General features: G+C 45.0%; 1 protein-coding gene, 1 long non-coding RNA gene and 1 other non-coding gene across 11 annotated transcripts in view; 2 read left to right on the top strand and 1 right to left on the bottom strand.

Moving 5' to 3' along the window:
• LOC115560921 (uncharacterized) overlaps nucleotides 1-23,576 on the top strand; it is a 31,681-nt gene that overhangs the window by 2,384 nt on the left and 5,721 nt on the right. The window contains exons 1-6 of one of the 9 annotated variants that reach the window (XM_030380584.1): nucleotides 13,651-13,836; nucleotides 15,729-15,874; nucleotides 16,431-16,538; nucleotides 19,972-20,052; nucleotides 20,143-20,193; nucleotides 20,278-20,596. In XM_030380584.1, coding sequence (XP_030236444.1) covers nucleotides 15,748-15,874; nucleotides 16,431-16,538; nucleotides 19,972-20,052; nucleotides 20,143-20,193; nucleotides 20,278-20,596 — 686 coding nt within the window. In that variant the 5' untranslated portion in view covers nucleotides 13,651-13,836; nucleotides 15,729-15,747. Of the gene's footprint in view, nucleotides 1-13,650; nucleotides 13,837-15,648; nucleotides 15,875-15,927; nucleotides 16,539-19,971; nucleotides 20,053-20,142; nucleotides 20,194-20,277; nucleotides 20,597-23,576 lie in introns of those variants that run through there. The other 8 variants (XM_030380583.1, XM_030380590.1, XM_030380589.1 and 5 more) reach the window with 8 other exon arrangements.
• LOC115529002 (5S ribosomal RNA) lies at nucleotides 14,231-14,349 on the top strand. The gene has a single exon (XR_003973429.1). It is a non-coding gene; the product is annotated as a 5S ribosomal RNA (ribosomal RNA).
• On the bottom strand, nucleotides 17,467-18,380 carry LOC115560941 (uncharacterized). The gene is made up of 3 exons (XR_003979860.1): nucleotides 18,287-18,380; nucleotides 18,021-18,101; nucleotides 17,467-17,760 (listed from the first exon to the last, which is right to left on the bottom strand). It is a non-coding gene; the product is annotated as an uncharacterized LOC115560941 (long non-coding RNA).

Below are 23,576 nucleotides of genomic sequence, written 5' to 3'. Positions count from 1 at the left end.
TCTCATGTATGTGTTATGTGTTAAAAGTTGACTATATTGTAAGTTGACTGCCATGTGATGTGCTCATTAAGCTAGGGTAGGAGTTAGCTATACTTATAATGTACATGTGATGTACTCAGCAGGTTATTTTGCCCAACATATCCCCCTCAAGTCGTCGCAAGACGACTTTTACTCATTAGGGGTACGAGGGATAGGACTCCAGCGCGGGACTACCATTATAACATTATTAGAAATAACAGAAAGAAGGCAAATGACCATAAAAACAAACAACCATGAGCCTGGGACGAAAACAGCTCGCTGGACCGGGTGTATGGGGAACCACGTGGGAGAAACACCACCCATGCGTCAGACATGGGTACGCCATACACACCCCACCTAGGGGGTGGCATCCACCCCGGCCGTACATCGCGAGCAAACAATACCAACAATACTAGCAGCAGATAATACACAAAACATACCATAAACATACAATAATACAAAAACAAATACCAAAAACGACAACCAACAACAAAGCTGGCCACATAACAAAACCAACACCAAACCATAACCATAACAACAAAATGCAACAATAAAACAAACTCCAAACATAACAACAAAATGCACCAATAAAACAAACTCCAAACAATAACAGTATCAGCAAAGGCAGCAATAAGACGAACAGTAAACAATAACAATATAAATATGCAACAAGCACACAAACACTACACTAACGATCACAGGAAAGAAATGTAACCATGAAACGTGTCCCTAAATAATAGCGAAGATATGAGGTAGATAACGAATGGCAATCCCCCTCAACCCATCCCTAGATGACCACACACTAAGGACGTGAGGAGGAGTTGACTGGTCGTGTTACAATAAGCAATCACACGCATGGGGTATCCAGGGTAGGCTCGGGGCACGGGAACAACTGAAACCATGGAATAGTCCTGAGCGTCATCATGGGCAGGTGGTCGCAAGGCGCCACCTGAGCATTAGACCCTTTTATTCAACTGCGCTCAGGACCTCATCTGATAAACGGGCAATCAAGGCCCCTGGAATCTCGCCTGTGTGTATCCCCGAGCTCCATCTAGTGGGACAGCGATATAAACAACAACATTTACGTTCCCGGCGTCGGTTGCGTAGACGCGGGACGCGGGCATAGATATGGGAGCGGCTAAAAACAGTGAAGCGTACAGAAGCGAATACAGCCAGGGGTGCCCTCAAGCCTTAAGGGAGCGGGCCGCAGCCCCTGGTACCGGAACGCAGATCCCTGGTCCGGGCGTCGTGGGTGCTTCAGGTGGGAGGGGGGTGGTGCTGTTGGCGGGGACTGGAGAGGTTACTAGCACGTCACAGGCGGGGGGGGGGGAAAGGGGAGGTGTCGTGGTGGGGTGTCAGCATACGGTGGTGGAAACAGGACACCGGGGCCGTGCACTTGGAGAGGCCACTCGCACTCACGGGTAGATGTCCGGCTCGGCGGGGACACAGTCGTCGGCGGGGGTTGGGAGTGTGTAGGGGAGCTCGTACTCTGTAGTTGGTGGTGGGGTCCGTTTGCAGTGGCTGGGATGGGAAAAGGGGGGGGGGGGGGGGGGGGGGGTCAGGTGATCTTCATGTATTGGTGCGCTGCATGGCGTGGGGGCTCTTGGACAATGGTGCAGGAGGTCTATTCTATGTTCTCCAGCCAGATCAGGTCGGGCCCCTCTGGTGGTCCCTCGTCCAAACTCTCCGGTGTATACTCGATCCCCAGGTAAGCTTGGATGGCACCTGCTGCACCTGTAGCGCCCATCGCTCATTGGGCTCTCCATCCATCCTGTGAAGGGGTCATTAATGCCGGAGCTCTCTGCCAACTCTAATCTGAGGGACTGTAACCCTGCTGAAATTTGATTGCATCATCCTTGGGTAGTTGGTCGGCTCCGGGCGTGTCTGCATCTGGCTCCTCCTCTGGCCCTGGAAACTTTGTGTTTCTCTTGCTGGAATTACAAACTTATGTACAACAGTTAGATGTTCAAACATATTTTCCTTAATTCTATTTCTAATTACTCTAATGGAAGTCCCTCTTGGGACCCTCGAATGTTAAGTGAAGGCATTGGTCGACCCGTAAACATTTCATGCGGGGTTAGATGCGTCGTTCTGTTAGTTTTCATGCGATAACTCATTAGTGTCAGTCGTAGTGCAGTAGTCCTTTAATTTAGTACTCTAATTTAATTTTGTTAATCTTTGTCTTAAGCGTCCCATTCCTCTCTCCACCATACCTTGTGGTTGAGGATTGGGGCGTAATCTAGTCTTTATTTGACATGCAAATGTTGAATCACTTGTTTGAGTGTTCTCTGAACAAACGTTTTGTCTGAGCTTATTTCTGACGGAATTCCAAACCTTGTCTTGACTTCTCCAGTCAGAAACTTGATTACTGTAGTCCCACTTTGGTCTTTTGATGGGATGGCTTTACCCATCTGTTGAACACTGTATTTCACACTCATTTAGCCGGATGTCAATCATTGTTTGCAAGTATGGTGAAGAAAAACCTTGTTTTCTAATTATTATTATTATTATTTTTTTTTTTTTTAATTCTCCTCAATACCTCACCCCTTGCGCAACGGTCAAAACCATGCGCATTAAATGATAAGCAAATCTAAGAACGCCGTTGGTTGCAACCAACGTCGAAACGTCTAACCTTAACCATCAGCAAATTAAAGCCAATCTTTTGGGAAGGGAAATCGAAACCAGTATGTCCAAATCCAAAGCCCAATATGGGTGGGTTTACCATCAGCCGCCTGAAACCACGCTGTTCCAAAGTCATGCACTAAACCGAAAAAACTTACATGCGTTAGTGGCCTTCTATACCACAAAGGTAAAATAAAATAAAATAAAACGCGACATGCCCCGTTCCAAGACCACCTCTGCTGCAAGAGCTGACATATCTGACTCCTGTTCCTCCTCCACCCTACACCCCACCCGGCACTTCCTATGATTGTTGCAGCTTGTGACTTCATGATCAAGGTAAGCCAGTGCCCACAGCGACTCTGCCAAGTAATCGTGACTGTGCCTGCCTTAGGTCGTCCCGGGTGTCAAGGTGGGATCTTACCCGTCGTTGGCTAACCAGCCCTTCCATACTGGCTCGCTGCAGGATGCCGTACCTGGGATACGATCAATCCCCACCTATATGGTGTTATAGATCGCAAGGTGGAGGGATGGAGACAGCCGGCTTCTGCCCTATGCAGCGTTGTGTGTGCGTAAAAGATACACCTCAGGGAAACTATAAAACAAAAGGTCATTTATCAGAGTTAAAATTATTAAAGTGTTGCAGCAGCAGTAGTGGCATTTGAAAGGTAAAACCCACTACTTCCGAATCCAAATTGACAACATAGCATGTGGGATCCCTTCCCAGCAGATGTAGCGCCAATCCCCGTCATCCTTGACCAAAGAGATTTACCCTATATTTTAATTGGTGTAGTCCTACTTGTACAGTTTATCAAGATTACGTTTTTACTTTATGCATATATTTTTAATTATTATCCTCATCTTTATCATCCCATATTTATTCAATTATTCTTTCCTGTGTGAAAATAATAATAATCACTTAGTTAATAGCAACACCTTCTTTAGTCCAATTGCATTAGATTATCATTACTGTGGTCCTAGGAAGACAAAAAACAAAATAAAAACTAAACTTAAAGAAAAACAAATTAGCCATAATGTGAAAATCCACTGCGTGTCTCCCTGTGACTCTCTCCCTCCTTCAGGAGAACACGCTCTCTCTCCCTGCGTGTCTCCCTCCCACTTTGGGTGCGGCCATAACGCCTTGAAGCGAGCGGGCTCCGGGGGCTGGGTGTGGGAGAAACCAGTGGTAGTTCCTTTTCTCGGCCAGCAGAGGAGTTGTTCAGGTGAAACCTATGGACAGAGACTACAAAGAACTTCAAACATGGCAGACGGGGAACTACAAATTTATCAAAGCCTGAAAACTCAACAGAGCTCTACCTGTATTCCTTGGATATGTGGTATTTTATGGCGTATGGCCACCACACGCTTTCAGTTGAACACACTCTCTATTTCCTTTCTCTGTACTGTGTGTTAGTGTGTCTCTCTGTACTGCCTTAATGGTGTAGGTCGACAAATGGGGGTGGTCGGGGTTGTGGACGCCCGTGCACTGAAGGCCGGGTGCGGGGAGGTTTGTCTTCTTAACTTTTTTAGTAACTGGGATAATTCTTCTAGCAGGGGGTGATCAAGAGTCGGGGTTGGATTGGTATTGATGCTGTCCAGTAGGGGGCGGTGTAGTTGGGGAAGGGTAAGGTTGGAGTTGTCCAGCAGGGGGCGCTGTAGTTGGGGAAGGGTAAGGTTGGAGTGGTCCAGTGGGGGGCGCTGTAGTTGGGGAAGGGTAAGGTTGGAGTGGTCCAGTAGGGGGCAGTCTAGTTGGGGAAGGGTAGAGTTGGAGTGGTCCAGCAGGGGGCAGTCTAGTTGGGGAAGGGTAAGGTTGGAGTGGACCAACTTTGGCGGAGGGGGAGGTGTGGCTTGGGAATGAGTGAGAGAACTCAAAAAATGGCGGCCGTGATGCTATAACTCTGTGTGGCCCGTCTAACACACGAGAGCGGATGAGAGACTAGGGGGTAACTTTTGTCACTCTTGGAGGAGGAGAACGAGAAAAAGGAGGAAAAAACAGGGGGGAGGGAAGCAAAAAACAACAACAGGGCCTAAAAGACGTTATTCAATACATCCAGATATTCTTCATCGCCAATAATCGTTATCTATCTTTATTGATTAATCTGCTTCAACAGACTAAACCGTCAACCAACACGGCAAAGAGATGTTGTTTAGTGTTGTGGTTTATCTGTGCGACAGGTCCGGCAGTAATTCAAAGAAACACAGAGAAAAAAGAGATATCATTTATCCTTGTCAACTTGTCTAGGTCTAGTTTCAATGGTTCAAACAGTAAATTGAAGCGACACAGTAAAAAAAGGTTATTTATCATTGTCAATTTATCTATTTCCGCAGGTTACGCCATAGAGCAACGCAATACGTCAGAGAGACATTTATTCATTATTATCAATCTATCTATTCCTACATTTACCCGTTTTAACGGACAAAGATAGAGCGGACCACGCATACACACTCACTGATTCACTCACAGATTCCCTCTTTCCCGCAGACGCACACAGAAACATATCGACAGACTTCTCATTCTGTGTCCCGCACCCACAATCATTAGACACGGCAAAATAGCGTTAAGCATAGCAAAGCAGGCAAGCGTTGCACACATAGCCGGGTTATCACTGATTGATTTATTTCCATATTTCAGCCGGCCCAAAAACACGCTCGCTCTCTTTCTTTCTCTCACACACACACTGTCTCTCGTTCACTCGCGCATACACACGCTGTCTCTCTGTTTCTCTCTTTCACCCGCACACACACACTGTCTCTCTGGTCGTGAAGGTGGGGGTGAGAGGTCTCTGCTCCCTCTCACACACACACCTAAACAGACCTTTCTCATTCTGTCTCCTCCAAACGCACACACAAAAACATCGCCTCTTGCGTACCCGCGCACACACAGAGTCGCTCACAGCCTTTCTCTCTCTCTCACGCGCATACACACACTGTTTCTCTTTGCAAAGGGACTTTAACCCTGATAAAGGACTCCAACCTACTCACCACATAGAATTATTTAATACACATCCAATACTTGGCCATCGGTAGTCTTGTATCACTATGACCGATTCTTATAGGCCCTTCTCTTTCCCTCTGGGTTCCACCCGCGGCCCAGGCATCCCTCTGAGTCCACTCTGTGGCCCAGGCATTTATTATTTTGGCCATCGGTAGTCTTGTATCACTATGACCGATTCTTATAGGCCCTTCTCTTTCCCTCTGGGTTCCACCCGCGGCCCAGGCATCCCTCTGAGTCCACTCTGTGGCCCAGGCATTTATTACTTTGGCCATCGGTAGTCTTGTATCACTATGACCGATTCTTATAGGCCCTATGGTCTCGAGGGTATTCTTTCACCATGCAACGAGCCGATATTCGATGTGTCACGCATTCAGGGTCAATCGGGTTTTATGGGGAAATGCTGGGGTGCAGTCCTATTCGTCCCCACGAGATATCCCGTAGCGAACCGTTCTCACAGTCTCACCTCCTAATGTGGTTCCTATATAACTATGCAGAGTTTGGATTTTATCAACAGGTTCTGCCTACCTTTTGTTGGGCGGCCGCGAGGTGAGACTGCAGGAATCGGTCCGGTGCTCCGGGGTCCCGAGGCCGTGCCGTTCTCCGTCTCTCGTTTCCCAGTTGCGGTCCAATTCAGAAAAAATCACGTCGTGGGTCACCAAATTGAAGGGAAAAACGGTCTGTCTAGTTACTGGACCAGATGAAATGAGACGGAGAGGTAATAAAGTCTGTCGGCACGAGGACCTTGGATTTATTAAGTAAAGTGGCAACGGTTATACAGAGTCATAAGCGTGAGAAATCGAATATGTCTAAGTCCCTAATCAGCGCTGATGGTTCGTCCGAAGCTTCGCCTCCGTGGAAGGTCTGCTTCAGAAGAAGGTGAAGAGTCTCTGTGTGATACAGTCTTATACTGTATCTTCCTCCTGATGAGGTGTGTGCGTTTGAGATGTGTGTGGTTCTGTGTGTTTTACTTGACCTTGGCTCCCAGGCCCTGCTGTGTATGCCTCCTAACGGGGGAGAGCTCCTCGTGTCTCTCAGGCCCTTGGTATGGGCAGATAACGGGGGAGAGCTTCAAAGTGTCTCCTGTGTGCGGCTCTCCCGTTCTTGAAGATGCTGCCAGCCTGGGAAATGGGGCCTTCGGCTCCGGCCTTGACCTGACTATATTCTCATGTATGTGTTATGTGTTAAAAGTTGACTATATTGTAAGTTGACTGCCATGTGATGTGCTCATTAAGCTAGGGTAGGAGTTAGCTATACTTATAATGTACATGTGATGTACTCAGCAGGTTATTTTGCCCAACAGGAGCCAACTGGCTCAAAAGAATCCAGTCACTGCATCCAGTCACTTGACCGTCATGGTTGCTATGGTGGTTGCTATTGTAGCCGAGCGTTCTGGGTTCGGCTATACTGTAGTAATAATACAAAACAATGAACGGGAGTGGAGACGAGGTAGTGCGTTCAGCAGCCAACTCCGCTTCACTTTAATCTCCCCTCCCCCACACAACACATCAGCCGTAACCTTCATGGACATATTATAAAATGGACAACGGATTCAGAAATGGCGCCTATTCATTCCTATGTAAACTGCTATAATTTAAGGAACTCACTTTAAATACACCCTATATAAGTATCACATGCAATGTATCACATCGCCAGATAGCGGCGGTGGCGTAGTGGATTAGTATAAGACCCGAACGCCAGCAACCGGGGTTCAAATCTCTCCGATCTATCGTTATGCCTTTTACCCCCATAGATGTGTTGCCAGCATGGCCTTGAGAATATGGGTTCCAGTTCGAAATAAGCACAAAAATATAATTCCATAACCTTTAGTGAATAAGTATTCCATATGCATGAGAATTGGGACTTTTTAAACTTCACATTAATGCGCGTCACTTCGGAGATGAACCCCACACGCAGAAATTCAAGACTGACGCGCTACCTCCACTCTACCACTCTCTCACAGGGACACAATGCGCAACGGTAAACATTGTCTGCATAAGGTCCAACAAGGACGATCAAATAGAGAATACCCTCTGATGAGAACCTGAATCTCTCATAAAGAATATTCTCAGGCAATACAAAGGGATCAGTCCCGAAAGAGCCTCTGTCTGAGAGACCCCTGTACGATACGGGTTCCGAGGTCCACGGGAACACCCAGTAATGGTGACGCCATTGTCAAAGGAGGGGCTAGGAATCTGCGCACGCCGATCTAACCCGATAGACTTAGCTGAAAACCTGCTCCCTACCAGGTTTGGTTGAGAGCATAAGTCACCATGGTGACTACAGCGACGCTAAAAGAGATCGACTATTCGTGTCCCAACTAACCCAGGCTTTGAGCGCAATATACCTCGCTAACCCACTAATCGAGGTTCGTAGTACAGTGGGGTATTCCACGAACAGAGGTTTAACAAACAGAGTTAACGCTGAACTCTAGGTTGATTGACCCTGTGCCAACTAAACCAGAGCTGTCGGTTCCACCTCACGGGTTATGCATTAGTTCAATCAACTCGGGGTTGGTTAACACAGGGTTGTGCGCGTCCACGCCAAACCTATAAAGACGTGACGTATGGATCATGGAAACCCTGATCGAAATGGCGAAGCTGGCCGCTTATTTCAATGAAAAAGTAATGCTAAAGCCTCTGCAACCCGGAGAACCAAAGCCTGGCAGCGGATCCCTGACCGCATAAATGCGTTAGTTATACGTCAAAAGTGTTGTTATATAATCTTGCCACTAGATGGCACTGTTGCTCTTTACTACCTCTGCTTGTCAAGCAGGAAGTTGTCAATAAAGCTGTAGCTATGTTGTTAACGCTGTATGCTAAAGCACGCTGAATTAAAAGGTTCACGTTAATTCCAATAGGTTATGGGCCCAGGTCGACGCTAAACAAGAATTCTTGTGGAAGATAAACAGTGTTGTGGGATTACACAATGGATGATAAGCTGTTTATTGACAAGCTGAGCAGACCAGAGAATTGGACGACATGGAAGTTTCAGATGGAACGCATGCAAAAAGCTAAAGGACTATGGGGTATGCTAATAGAGACGGATACGCTAGCAGCAGATGCTAACGCACTCGCACAGGCTGAGTTCACTAAATGGAAAGAGAGGGCATTCTCTATGTTAGTGCTGAACGTAAATACACCCCAGTTGTACCTGATAACAAGCACCCAGACTCCAAGAGTGGCGTGGACCACGCTGAAAGGCCATTTTGAGAGAGATGCTCTGGCAAATAAACTCTCCTTAAAGAAAAAATATTTCCGATGCGAAATGAAGGAAGGAGATCGTTTAACTGAACATTTAAAACAAATGAAGGTGCTGAAAGACCAGTTATCAGCAATAGGAGCTGTTATTGAAGAGGAAGACCAAATTGTAACACTTTTGGGAAGTTTGCCATCAAGTTATGCTACGATTGTCACTGCACTAGAAACAAAAATTGACAATCTGACACTGCAGTTTGTTAAGCAAGCGTTGATTAATGAAGAGCAAAAGCGAGTAAATGGTAACTCCAGTGGTGCTACAACGTCAGGTGGTGCATCAGCCATGATGGGGAAATGTTGAGGATAACTCCAGGTCAGTGGGAGCAGAAAGGCCAAGAAATTGGAAATTTTGGAAAGAAGGTCATATAAAGCGTGACTGTCCAACCTGGAAAAATACAACTAAAAAGAAAACCCACAAGGCCAAAAGCATGATGTATGACGATTAGTTTGAAAGTGCAAGTGCCTTTGTCGCCAGAGAGACAAACCCGACTGCCAGACCACAACAGGTTGAATGGGTGATTGATTCGGGGGCATCAAAACACATGACATGCGATAAAGAACTTCTTCAAGATCACCAGCAATTCACAGAAGCACAGTCTGTGAAACTCGGTGATGGCAGGGTGGTTGATGCCCTAGGAATTGGAACTGTCAAAATGAAAATGAGCTTCAAAATGAGTGATGCAAAAAATGTCACAATGTTTGCCGTGCTGTATGTTCCAAAGCTAACTGGTAATCTATTCTCAGTGGGAGCTGCTACCAAAAGAGGAAATACAGTGCAGTTCAGGAACTCTCGCTGCTACATGCGTGGAAAAGATGGAACTCTTCAAGGAATAGGAACACTAAGAGCTGACGGGCTATATCAGCTGGATGTTGAAGGAAGTTCATCTGTCAGTCATAGTGCATCAATAGCAGCCGGCCTGTGGCACCAGCGCCTGGGTCACACCATCAAGCTGAAGGAACTAAAAGACCTTCTCTGCAGAGAAAGATGTTCCTTTCTGTGAAGGATGTGTGGAAGGCAAGCTGACTAAAAAGCCATACAAGTCGATTGGAGGAATCCTTTCCAAACGCAAGATGCAGCTGATTCATAGTGACGTTTGTGGTCCCATGCAGACTGAGTCTATATGTGGAGCAAAATATTTTGTGACTTTCATCGATGACTACTCCAGATGCTGCAAGGTATACTTTCTGAAACAGAAGAATGAGGTGCTAAACAAATTCAAGGAATTTAAAAAATGAGTGTGGGCAGAGCGTCACAAGACTGAGATCAGACAATGGTTGTAAGTACACATCAAAGGAGTTTGAAGAATATTTGAAGGCTCAAGGCGTCCACCATGAAATGACTGTACCTCACTCACCACAGCAAAATGGTGTTGCAGAAAGAAAAAAGAGGACATTGGTTGAAGCAGCTAGAAGCATGTTGTCACATTCTAAGTTGCCAAAGACATACTGGGCAGAGGCTGTAGCCACCGCTGCTGACATACAGAACAGGCTGCCAACATCTCTCCTCAAGCAAGAGACACCTACGAGAGATGGTGTGGAAAGAAACCTGACATGAGTCACATGAGGGTGTTTGGCTGTGTTGCTTATGCACATATCCCAGATGAAGAGAGGAGAAAACTGGACAAAAAGGCTGTGAAGCTTTGTTTTGTTGGATATGCAAACAATGCCAAGGGCTATCGCCTGTATGAGGAAGAGAAAGGGAGGATTCTAACTCGTCGTGATGTCATCTTCAATGAATCAAACTTCGACTGGAAACAGGAAGCGGAAGTACTCACCTCAGAGAGTGAGATAACCATGAGAACGTAAGAAAGTGAAACACAAGATGATGAGGTTCCTGTCGATACCACAGTCAGAACAAGCGAGAGAAGCAGAAGGACTCCAAGGATATTTGGATATGATGAGTATGCCTGTACAGTGAATGTTGAGCATCATGCCAATATGTGTTGTGTGACGGAGCCAAATCACACTGAAAGAAGCAATGTTGAGTCCTAACGCAAAGGAATGCCAGGAGGCGGCTGATTTGGAATGTGAGTCGCTGCTGGAAAATGAGAGGTGGGATTAAGTGGATTTACCAAGAGGAAGAAAGACACTAGGATCAAGATGGGTGTTCAAAGTCAAGCAGTGATGGACAAATGGAGAGATACAAGTGCAGACTCGTCGCAAAGGGCTACTCACAGATGTATGGTGCTGACTACGATGAAACGTTTTCACCAGTGGTACGATTCAGCTCTATTTGTACACTACTGTCCAAAACAATCTACATGTGCACCAAATGGACGTCTTAACTGCATTCCTTAATGGACACCTGGAAGAAGAGATCTACTTGGAGCAACCAGAGGGATACATCAAACCAGAGCAGGAACACCCGGTGTACAAACTGAAGAAGTCAAACTACGGACTGAAGCAATCGCCTCGCTGCTGGAGCAAGGCTTTCACAGGGTTCATGACAGAAATTGGATTCAAACAGAGCACATCAGACCCCTGTGTGTTTTTGAGAACAAGACATGAGCTAGAGATACTCACTGTTTACGTGGATGATCTCATTCTGATAACAGAGTCGGCTGAGAGCATGAACGAGCTGAAAAGAGCTCTCAAGGAGCACTACAAGATGAAAGACATGGGTGAGCTGTCCCAAATCTCGGTCATCACTGTGGTCCAAGACAAAGAAAATAACTGTCTTCATCAGTCATACTTCAGAAATATGGAATGGATAATGCAAATCCTGTAGCAACTCCTGCTGATGCCAACGTCAAAATGAGGAAAAGTGATGGTGTCAGTAAGCCAGTGCACCAACCTACTTATCAGTCAATGGTTGGAAGTCTGCTGTATGCTGCATTGGCCACACAACCAGACATAGAGTGTTTTGACACAGCGGTGAGTGCTGTGTCAAAATTCAATGCAAATCCAAATGTAACACATCTGACTGATTTCAATACTTGAAAGGGACAGTGAACCTTGCTCTCAAGTATGAGCAGTCAGACTCTGGAGCTTCGATTGGATAATAATAATAATAATAATAATAATAATAATAATAATAAATTTAATTTATAGTGCCCTTTTCATCCAAAGATCTCAAAGGGCTACAGGTTAAAAGCAAAAATAAAAATAAAAAGGGGGTTTAAAAACATCTAAGAGTGGGAGCAAAAGGTTTTTTTTTAAAAATAAATGTTTAAGACCTTTTTTAAAGCAATCAGTGGATTGTGGTCCTAAGTTTGGCTCTGGGTATGTGGAGGAGGTTAGAGTGAGTGGAGCGGAGGGAGCGTGTTGTGCTGTGTAGGTTGTGAAGTTCTTTGAGGTATGGGGGGCCATGTCCATGGATACATTGGTGAGTGAGGATAGAAACCTTGTACTCAATCCGGAAACCGGAAGCCAGTGGAGTGAGTGGAGGATTGGGGAAATGTGCTCATGCTTGCGCACTCTCATCAGGATCCTAGCTGCAGAGTTTTGTATGTATTGAAGCCTCTGCAGGCTCTTGCTAGGGATCCCGATGAGTAGGGCGTTACAGTAGTCCAGTCTGGAGGAGATAAAGGCATGAACTAGTTTTTCGGAGTCTGAGAGGGAGAGAATGGGGCGGAGTTTTGAAATGTTGCGGAGGTGATAGAAGGAGGTCTTGCAGAGGTGGTTGATATGGGATTCAAAAGTGAGCTGGGGGTCAATTTTTACACCAAGATTTGTGACTGTTGATGAGAGAGGGATATTTGAGCAAGAAAAGCTGATGCTGGTTATGGATGATGATTTGGTCTGGTGAGAGGTGCCGATCAGGATGGCTTCGGTTTTGGAGCTGTTGAGTTGGAGGAAATTGAGCTCCATCCATACCTTTATCTCCTGCAGGCACGTGGTGAGTTTTGATGGGGATGACGGTGATGTTGAAGGTGGGCTGGCAGCTGTGGCATTGACATAGAGCTGTGTGTCGTCGGCATAGCAATGGAATGAAAAACCGTGGCGACTGATGACCTGACCAAGGGGGATGAGGTAGAGGATAAATAGGATGGGGCCAAGGACTGAACCCTGGATACGCAGACGCTGACTGGGCTGGAGATCATGATGACTGCCGCTCGACAACAGGCAACATATTTCTACTGAGTGGAGGAGCAGTGAGCTGGCTCAGTAAGAAACAGGCAACAGTTGCACTTTCAACAGCAGAAGCTGAGTATGTCGCGCTTAGCCAAGCCGCTCACGAAGGTATTGGGCTTAGACGACTACTGAGTGATCTCGGAATGAAGGCTAAATCCACAGTGATCCTGGAAAACAACCAAGGAGCCATGGACAAATAGAACTACAATACTGTCCAACAAATGACATGAAAGCAGGCATCTTGATCAAGCCACTGACTGAACAGAAGTTTGAATATCTCAGGGGAGAGATTAGACTTTTGGCTGTCTAAAGGCCTGATTCCACCGGACGCGTTACGGCAGCGTTACGGCTGCGGCACGTCTTGGTCACCGCAGCCGATAGGTTCCACTTTAATCAATGAGACCATTTCCACCGGGCGCGGCTGCGTAACGTCTCAGCAGCGTCCCAGGAGCGGCTTGCCATGCCGCAGTGCTATCATTCCGTAGCACTTCTATTTTTGCCGCAAGCCGTTGCTGAACCGCGTCAATTTCAACTGAGCATATCGAGCAGGGCAGGACGTGAAAAAGTAAAAGCCATAGAGCATCCGGTCCATTTTCAAAATAAAACACAATACTCAGCTCATGTAGCTTATCACAACTTCACATCAACATTATTACGTCATGACCGGTGGCACCAGGTCAGCAGTCAATCAATCATGGACATATTATAAAGCAATCAATCAAACGGTCTCAGAGGGTCGGCAACATGGACGACGAGAGACTCATTGTTGAAGTTCAGCAGCACGAAATAATTTATGTACCCAAACATCTTTTTTATGGGACAATGGCCGGAAGGACAAAGCGTGGCATTTAATTGCAGTCGTTTAGGGAATGGATGGTGAGTACAAAGTACTGCTTTATCGTTTACTGTTTAGTGTTTGTAAATATCGTGCGCGCTGAAGACCAAGACAAATTCCTTACGTGAAAAAGTATTTGGCAATAAAGCTTTGATTCTGATTAAGATTATGAAAATGTGATTTTAAATGATCTGTACAAAATCTACCTTTGTGTATCTGTAAAATATGTCTTGATCAGTGCAAAGTTACAGAACATTTTTAATTACTTTAAATATTAGTTTTCTTTAGAAGTACTTGACTGAATAACTTTAAAACTTTTGTACTTTCTGGAAGAAAAGATACATTAAAAAATATTTCACACAGCTATGGTATTAAAGGTGTATACAAATAAGTAATACTATTATAACTACCTGAAAATGTAACTACCCAGTGTTAAATGCCGGCCATACCACCCTGAACACGCCCGATCTCGTCTGATCTCGGAAGCTAAGCAGGGTTGGGCCTGGTTAGTACTTGGATGGGAGACCGCCTGGGAAGACCAGGTGCTGTAGGGCGGCAGTAGCTCAGGAGGTAGAGCGGGTTGGTGGTTCAATCCCCGGCTCCTCCTAGCTGAGTGTCGAGGTGTCCCTGAGCAAGGCACCTAAGCCTAACTGCTCCCGATGAGCTGGCTGTCGCCTTGCATGGCTGTACAAATAAAGCTTACTTACTTACTTACTTAAATACTGTTCATATAGTTAGCTGTGGGGGAAGTGTGAACTTTCAGTCTCACCTCTCTATATTTTGCTGAGAGTTCAAAATGAGAAGAATACAACAGCGGGCTAATTTTTAAATGTTTTATTCACAATGAATGATTACATCTTTAGAATAGAACAATAAAGCATGAGCATGTTAAAAAAAACATCTGAATAACAAAAAAAACATTATTTACAAATATGTACATTTCCACACTTTTTGAAGAACTTTCACACCATCCTGTCCTGCCAAGAAACACTGCCTTGTGGGGAGTTGAAGGTATAGAAGATCTCCCTCACATTACAGGCCTCTCTTGAGGCTCTGTTTCCTCCCATGTTGCGTACTGCTGGCAGGTTTCTCCCCTGTTGCTCTGCCTCCTCCAGCAACCTCACATTCGCTCTCGGGGAAAGCAGGAAGTTATGGAGAATGCATGCAGCCAAAACAAGGGTGTCCACATTTTGTGGGTGCAGGTTGATCCTGCGATGCAAGATTTTCCACCAGGAGGACAGAATGCCAAAAATATTCTCAACCACCATCTTTGCCCTTGAAATTCTGTAGTTAAATATCCTCTTATTGTGAGTGAGGTGATGTCCGGGGTATGGTCTCATTAGATACGGCTTCAGTGGGAAGGCTGCATCACCCACCATGACATGTGGCACATCACCCAAAAGAGCAGCGCCAGGCAGAGAGGTACTGGGTGGGACATGAAGGGTTTTGTTCTCCATTCCTCTTCCGAGAGCTGACCCAGCATATACGCCGCCATCACTGGTCCTTCCGAAGTCCCCCACTTGAATGACCCTGAACCTGTAGTTGGAGTCCACAAGTGCCAAAAGCACTATCGAGAAAATTTTCTTGTAATTGAAATACTGACTCCCACTCAGTGCTGGGGCTTGGATGGTCACATGCTTCCCATCTATTGCTCCAAGGCAGTTTGGAAAATTCCATTTCTCCCAGAAGCCTTGAGCCACTTCCTCCCATATCTCTTGTGTTGGCCTGGGTAGGAACCTCTCCATCATCGTTTTTTCTATGGCAGCACACACCATGTGGACTGAGTTCCTGTCTGTAGTGTGCCCCAGGCGGTAGCTATATGCCAGACACACTAGTGAATCTCCAGAAGCCATGTACCTGTGAGGGAGGAAGCAAATAAATATAGGTTAGATGTGAACATTTTTCATTCACCTGTGTCTCTCCTTTGTTTCAGCTGACACGTGTAAAGCAAGATGGAAGGTTTTAAGGGACGCATTTGTAAAAAAAAGGCATTCCAAGTGGATCGGCAGGTGGCACACAGAAGGACTGGAAATATGCAGAGATCATGTCCTTTGTTTTGCCCCATGTACAACCAAGAAGGTCTGTATAAATTACTTAAACATAAACAAAAATACATTTCATAAAAATTAGAGCTATCAGTTAAACGCGTTATTAACGGCGTTAACGCAAACCAAATTTAACGGCGTTAAAAAATGTATCGCGCGATTAACGCAATTATTTTATTAACTCATTGGCTGCCAATGACGTCTATAGACGTCAATTTAAATACAACCGTTGACTGCCAATGACGTCTATAGACGTCAATTAAGTTTTTCAACGGGGCGGGCTGGGGAGCAATCTGGAGCACCTTGTCACAAAAAATCAGGCTTGTAAACAGAATGTACTACTGAACTGAGCCGCCAGGTGGGCGGGGGCGCTGTGCCAAATTGGATCAGAGATGAGGAAACAGTAGCCTAATGGGTTAAGTAAGTGAGCATGGCGAAACGTAAGCGAAATTTCCGACAGCTAACACTTGAACAGAGTATGCGTCTCAGTGTCGCGGTTGGTTGCGATAAAGCCTCTGACGAAACACCCGGGCCAAGTAGACAGAGTAGGCCTACACGGCGTATTTCAGAAGACACCTCCGAATCATCAGGTGATGAATTCAGCGAACCTGACCCGGATTCGTCGGATGAGTGGTTGCCGTCAACCGGGAACAGCAGAGCCTCATCCCCTGGCGTGTCTCCAGGAAGACGTGAGGGAGGTAAGAGTTAACTTTTCCCCTTCTCTCCTCCTTCAGTCCGTCACATCAGAGGTGTAGCCATGGTTTCAACATTGGGGGGGACAAATGCCTGGGGGCGGGGTCCGGCCCCCCCCAGGCAAAGATTTTGAACATGCATTAATCTGGTGCACTCTGAGAGCAAAATCTCAATACCTAGCACCTAATTTTGAAGACCTTTCAAGGGATGAATGTTCAAAACACTTTAATACTGGATGTGACCAAGCAGTCTGGGAGTGTGGAAGACCTGAAATTAGGAAAAGGTTGACACACATATACTTCATAGCTCTGTTTTCCTTTACTTTTTAATTAAATATAACATTTTGTGCTCCTCAATATTTCAACCAATCCAGTCAGTTCTTTTTTTTCCACATTAATTCATTGATGTTTTGTCTTTTTTACAAAACACACATAAACAAACACCTGCACCACCACAACAAGGACACAAAATCCAGCCAGTTCTTACTTCCATTACATTTTTTTTTGCATAACCATCACATTTGCCAATGTTGAGTAAAACACACCCAGGTGCATCTCTCTCATGGACCTAAATAGAAGTCACCCCAAAACTTTTGTTACCCCTCAGAAAACATAGATTTTCTGATATTTTCAACCACTTGTTTAATAAGTAGGCCTACATAGATGAGTTTCATGAGAGAGCGCACTGAGCTAATCTCATGGTGAAACCATTAGCCGTAATGAATGATGCACTGTTAAAGAATTAGACATGTCAAGGACATAACCTAAATGTTTTCTGATTAGTTATGGATTAATCTATGAATACATACATTATACAATGTTTTGTAACTTTGAATGAGGCTTGACTTAATAATTATTATATTGCTATATTAGCAACTGCAACGCTGCTGTGTAAAATTGTGTTGAAGGAGGCGAGAAAAAAAAAAGAGATGAAGATGATGAAGACAGCGATTTTAGTATCGATACTGTTGCACATAAGTATCTAATCAGATATTATTTTTTTTAATTTTAATCGATTAGTATTTGAGTATACATTTTTTTGACAACCCTACACTATAAAAATGTGTGCTAACAGGATTCTACTTCAATGTCATTATTCGGTCTTAACCTTTCATATTTACTCCTCTCTTAGGCGACTCACCTCTATGCCACCACTAGATTGACAAACTCTCCCTGTGCTTCCATCCTCCAAACTTTCTGTCTCTCCCGCTGGCTCACTAGCTCTACTCTGAACACAACAGAGGAAACATGGAAGGAATAATATCACAGATATCAGCAAACTATTTACCAGTAGACAACTGAAACACACTATAGACATCAGTGCCACTGCCAACAGGATTCTGCTCTGTCACAATTTGGTTTAAACCATTAATATTTACTCTTTGACAATAATTGTGCAGACATGCACTGCATTGACATGCACTGCATTGAACATAGGAAAAGCCAAGGCTCTACTAGTTTCCAGAAATCCTCTCTTAGGCTACTCACCTCTATGTCACTACCAGATTGACACACACTGCTTTCATCCTCCAAACGTTCTTGCTCTCTCTGTGCTTCACTCTCTTTATTCTGAACACACCAAAGTGAACATGCCACAGGGAAGAAATATTATCAGATAACAAGTACTGTTCCTTTCTCAGATAGTCAACAAACCACTTTTGATCTGAATGATAATAATTCTATTAACTCTTCTGTACTGTAATGCTACAACTGATAGGTTAACACTTCTCATTTTCTCACCCCTCTTTACTTACTGTGCTTCTTTTTCTTTTCTTCTTTTTTTTTTTGAGGCAAAACATTGCCGAAGGTCTCTGCAACCCTCTTGCTTCCTCTTGCTCATAACGACTGAAATAACACAAGCAGCACTTACATCATGAGAGACAAGTTAAAACTTAACGCAGGCTTGTTGTTACAATGTACAACATTGATAGTTCCTAAAATGGAGTGCTGTGAATGGGTGTGCACTTCGTAGGCCTACAGTGCATTCGAAAGATTTACCCGTGGTGACATACACAAGTGCGTGTGTGCGACACAGAGCCAATTTTGAGACAGGCCTGGCTAACATGAGATTCTACTATCATCCTTACCTCCCTTCTCCTACTACCAATCCCTTGCTCTTCTCCTCTCTTTCGCTCTCCACACCTCCAAGCCTAGTTACCCTGAAGAGGATGGTGAATTCACTTAAACCAGCAAAGGTTGCTAATGCATATTTGTAACAGCTTGCCAACACCTTTACCGTCACTGGCATTTGTTAATTTGTGAATCAGGCCTCTCTCTCTGTCTCTCTCGCTCTCTCTCTCACACTAAGCAGCAATAAATACAATCTTGACGACTTTTGTAGTGCTGTGTGTAGTATAGCCACACGTTTGCCCCTTCTGAACTTGAACAAGAAGTTAATTTCCTTTCCTAGCTCATCTTGTTTATGTTGGTAGCTTAGCCATGTCATGTTAGGTTGTCAACATTGGATACATGCATTAGAACATAGTGGGTCATATGTCCGATACTTTTTGGAAACGTTTTCTTCATAAAACGTGCCAGGCAGATTTTGTACACATTTTATTCCTAAGTATTAGCTACATGGGTATGCCGTCTTTCAGAACCTTTCATTAACTGCACTAAAGAGAGAAAAACGAGTGCATCCTCATTGTACCCAGCACTTCTGAAAATGCACTTCCGAATGCATCTCTGTCCCCAGCACATTTAAAACCAAACTGCCCATGCATTTAGATCTAATGGGGAATATTTCGGAACATTGAGATGTCAGCATAATGAGGCGTTGGAATTACGGAATGGGGCCGGGGCCAACGTCATCTAGCTGGCTTATTACATAGGTAACACATAGCTAATGATGCTGCTCGCTAGAGAAGCGACAAAAACCCACGAAATTTGAGAGACAAAATCAAAAGCTTCAGAACTTACCTGTGTTTTCGATCGTAACACGCCAATCATTTGCTGTTGTTGATGTTTTTTATTCCGTGGTCACGTAAAAAAGACGGTTGATGACCAATGCAATCGAGTGACAAGTCACCGTCACCGAGCCGCACGTGCGGGGACGAATCAAATCATGGATCTATCCCATTGGCTAGCTTGCCTGAACAGCCATATTTTCATTGGCTGTAAGAGCTGTAGATGGAATCGGATTGAGTTATTTAGGGTGTGCGGCGCGCACTTTGTGCAGAGATGAACGGAACGGAGTGTAATTCAGGGAAAAACTAAGTGTTCTACCCATAGAAATATTGAATCGCTATATCCCTATTCCCAGCGATTTATTGGGGGGGGACATTTTGGGCATATCTGAACATTGAGGGGGACTTGTACCCCCCAATGTATATGGCCGCTACGCCTATGCGTCACATGAACGCAATTTAGTCCCAGTAGTTCGTTACTGTAGCTAATATGTGTTGCCAGTAGCCTACTGATACAATGTTGCAATTTACAGATCGTGCGTCCAGCAGAGCTCGCACTCGCACTCCCCCTCCCCCTCCCACTGCTCCCAATCCTGTTGGCAAAGCGAAGAAAGGTAAAAAAATGTATTCTTTACATCACACCGCAGCAATAAAAATAGATGTTTTTATTGTAGGCTAATTGTGTATTTTTCTATAATTTACAGGTCGTGCATCCAGCAGAGCTCCGACTCCTATTGGCAAAGCGAAGAAGAAAGGTAAAAAAAAATATTCTTCACATCACACCGCAGCAATAAAAATAGATGTTTTATGGTAATTTTATATGTTTCTATAATTTACAGGTCGTGCATCAAGCAGAGGTTGCGGGGATGACTGGCATCAAGCTGGCTGGCAACCAAACAATTTCCCCTTCACTGCAACCCCTGGACCCCGGAGGGCTGCTGCGGAGCTGGATAGCGACCTGCCAGCTGACTTCCTGATGCTCTTCCTGACGGACGAGCTGCTCCAAAATATTGTGGATCAGACCAACCTATACGCAAGTCAATATTTTGAAGCACACCCTGACAATCTGCCATATAGCAGAGGACATGCATGGAAACCAGTGTCAGTCCCAGAATTGAAAACTTTCTTTGGACTCAGTTTTCTCACTGGTTACCAGAGGTGGGTAGGAACGCGCTACATTTACTCCGTTACAAATACTTGAGTAACTTTTTGGATAAATTGTAATTGTAGGAGTAGTTTTATTGCAACATACTTTTACTTTTACTTGAGTAAATATTTGAAGAAAGAACGGTACTTTTACGCCGTTCCATTTGGCTACTTTGTTTTTTTTTTACATCTTTTCTTTTATTACATGCGAGATCTATTTCTATCACGTGAATATTCCTTAGCCCAAGTGAAGGAGTTCCAGTACCTCGGGGTCTTGTTCGCGATCGCGAGTGAGGGTACTATGGAGCGTGAGATTGGCCGGAGAATCGGAGCAGCGGGGGCGGTATTGCGTTCGCTTTACCGCACCGTTGTTACGAAAAGAGAGCTGAGTCGCAAGGCAAAGCTCTCAATCTACCGGTCGATCTACGTTCCTATCCTCACCTATGGTCATGAGGGTTGGCTGATGACCGAAAGGACGAGATCGCGGGTACAAACGGCCGAGATGAGTTTTCTCAGAAGGGTGGCTGGCGTCTCCCGCAGGCGCGTCGTTCCTGGGCATTCGAGGCTATAGCCCCGGATCTTTTTGGAATAGCCCCGGATCGCTGTGCCGTTAAAAAAACAACATAATGCTGAAAATAGCCCCGTAGAGTTTACTTCTTTGTGATTGAATTACCAGCAGCCACAGATGCAACATTGTAGCGAGTGAAAACCTCAAAATTCTGCCGTGTCCATGTATGGGTAGATTTAGAATAATTTGTTGCAAAATGTTGCAAATTCAACGTCGGTATTCACACGCAGGGTGGTAATCGGGAGAGTTGGGAGAATTCCCTGTGGCCCCTTAACGTTTCGGGGGGCGCCGGGTCAACGTCGCAACCAATTCGGTTTTGTCTAGAGGGGAGTAACTGAGCGCCCCCTCCCGAAGTGGTACAGCCCAGGTCGGCCTTGAGCTGCGATTGGTCAGAAAGACGTAACAGCTAATGACAACATTGAACTCTCATGCAGGCTCGAACAGAGTGACACACACACACACGCACGCGCACGCACACACACACACACACACACACACACACACACACAGTTTTTCACCCACTCCGTATCCAGCTTATTCCATGCTTAAAGCACCCATGCAGGCATGCGGCGAGATGGGGCTCTCATGTTCTCCCCTGCGGTGTATTCCTTGTCCGCATCCCCTGCCATCCAGTTGTCACGATTCATGCAGACTGGTTTTGAACGGCTGATTCCATGGATGTACTTTGCGTGTGCCGTGTTTTCCCGCCGATGTGGCGAAGCTGTATGGTTATGCTGTTGAGAGCTTAAATAAATGGACTATATAAGTAGACTATGAACAATTATTGAAGTTTAACATTTTGTTCAGCAAATTTGTCAACTGACAGATGCAATATTGTAGCCAGTGAAAATCGCAAACTTCTGACTTGTACATTAATGGGCAGATTTAGAATCATTAGTTGCAAAATGTTTGCAAATTTGATTCTCTATGCAAAGCCCATCATGTCGATATTGCTGTTTAGTGCTGCTCTAGTTTGCACAGATTCAGGAGACCCGCAGTGAATTCAACCCGGTCCAATAGACGTCGGCGCATGAGTGTTTATTTGGCTACAGGCTTTTCTAATATCTAATTTTGGCTGCTGTATGTGGTGCACTTTCCTATCCTTAAAGTAAACATTAACCTATTCAGTAGGCCTGCCCCGACGTGAGTCAGACATGACGATTTGTCTTTCCTTTACTTCTCAAACTACGTGACAATTGCATGTTCATCAGCCCGATTTTCAAATTTCCTCGGGGGAGAAACCCCCAAACCCCCGTTTTAAAAGGACTCTAACTTCTGGGCTACAGCCCCGGATGCTAGCGACGCTCCTGCCCTTAGGGATAGGGTGAGAAGCTCAGCAATCCGAGAGGAACTCGGATTAGAGCCGCTGCTCCTTTACTTAGAAAGGAGTCAGCTGAGGTGGTTCGGGCATCCGGCAAGGATGCCCACTGGGCGCCTCCCTTGGGAGGTGTTTCAGGCACGTCACAACATCATCATGGGGAAAACAAGCTTTTTGTGAAAATAAACTTTTTTTGCTTTAGTGACCCCACTACACCTAGACTCTTCAAATCTGGACTAAATTATCACAGTGAGGCTATACATTATGTAAAACATAGTTTCAGATTTGTGAAACCTTTACCCTATTTGTGAAAATGCAATACAGGCTCATTTGAATGCTTTTTAGGGGTCCAGACAGCATTGCATTTTCACAAATAGGGTAAAGGTTTCAAAAATCTGAAACTATGTTTTACATAATGTATAGCCTCACTGTGATAATGTAGTCCAGATTTGAAGAGTCTAGGTGTAGTGGTTTTCAATCAGGACCGATTTGAAGATTCTATGTGGTTTTCAATCACGACCGTTTTAAGATGGACCAGCAATTCACCCTTCGCATAGCCCCGCCCGCCTTAGCTACTGTTGCTACGCCTGACATGTTTTCGTATCTCTCTCATTGAACTCAATGATGTATGTACCGTTATCTGACGTCCCGAGAGAGATAATAGCTAATTTCTGGAGTTCAGGGGAGATCTCTGAAAGAACAAGGCAAAAGGGGCTTCAGTATGCTTTTGAGGGATACATTCATGACATCTGCGCGAAGTCAGACAATGGGGAAATAAATATTGAGGCCAAAGCATATTGGTCGCAATTGAAAACAGAGACACCTCACTTGCTACTCATTAGCGCTAATACTGGAGGCATCAAGGAGCAGCAATGTTCTTGCACAGCAGGGTAAGTGATTTTCTAATAATTATAAATCGAACAGCTTAAACTGTACATACGTGTTGTTAAATAGCACCAAGACGTCTGATCACTTTGGCAAAGATTAATTCTCCCGCTTTTATTTTTTAGCGCCGCAGGCTACTGCTCACACGTAGTAGGTCTGATATATGCCTTGGACCTGGCTATATCTAAAGCAAGAGATTATGAGCCGAGCACGTCATCTTG

This window comes from Gadus morhua, chromosome 16, assembly GCF_902167405.1.
Source record: "Gadus morhua chromosome 16, gadMor3.0, whole genome shotgun sequence".
Taxonomy (NCBI): domain Eukaryota; kingdom Metazoa; phylum Chordata; class Actinopteri; order Gadiformes; family Gadidae; genus Gadus; species Gadus morhua.
This window is presented reverse-complemented; position numbering and strand designations above follow the sequence as displayed.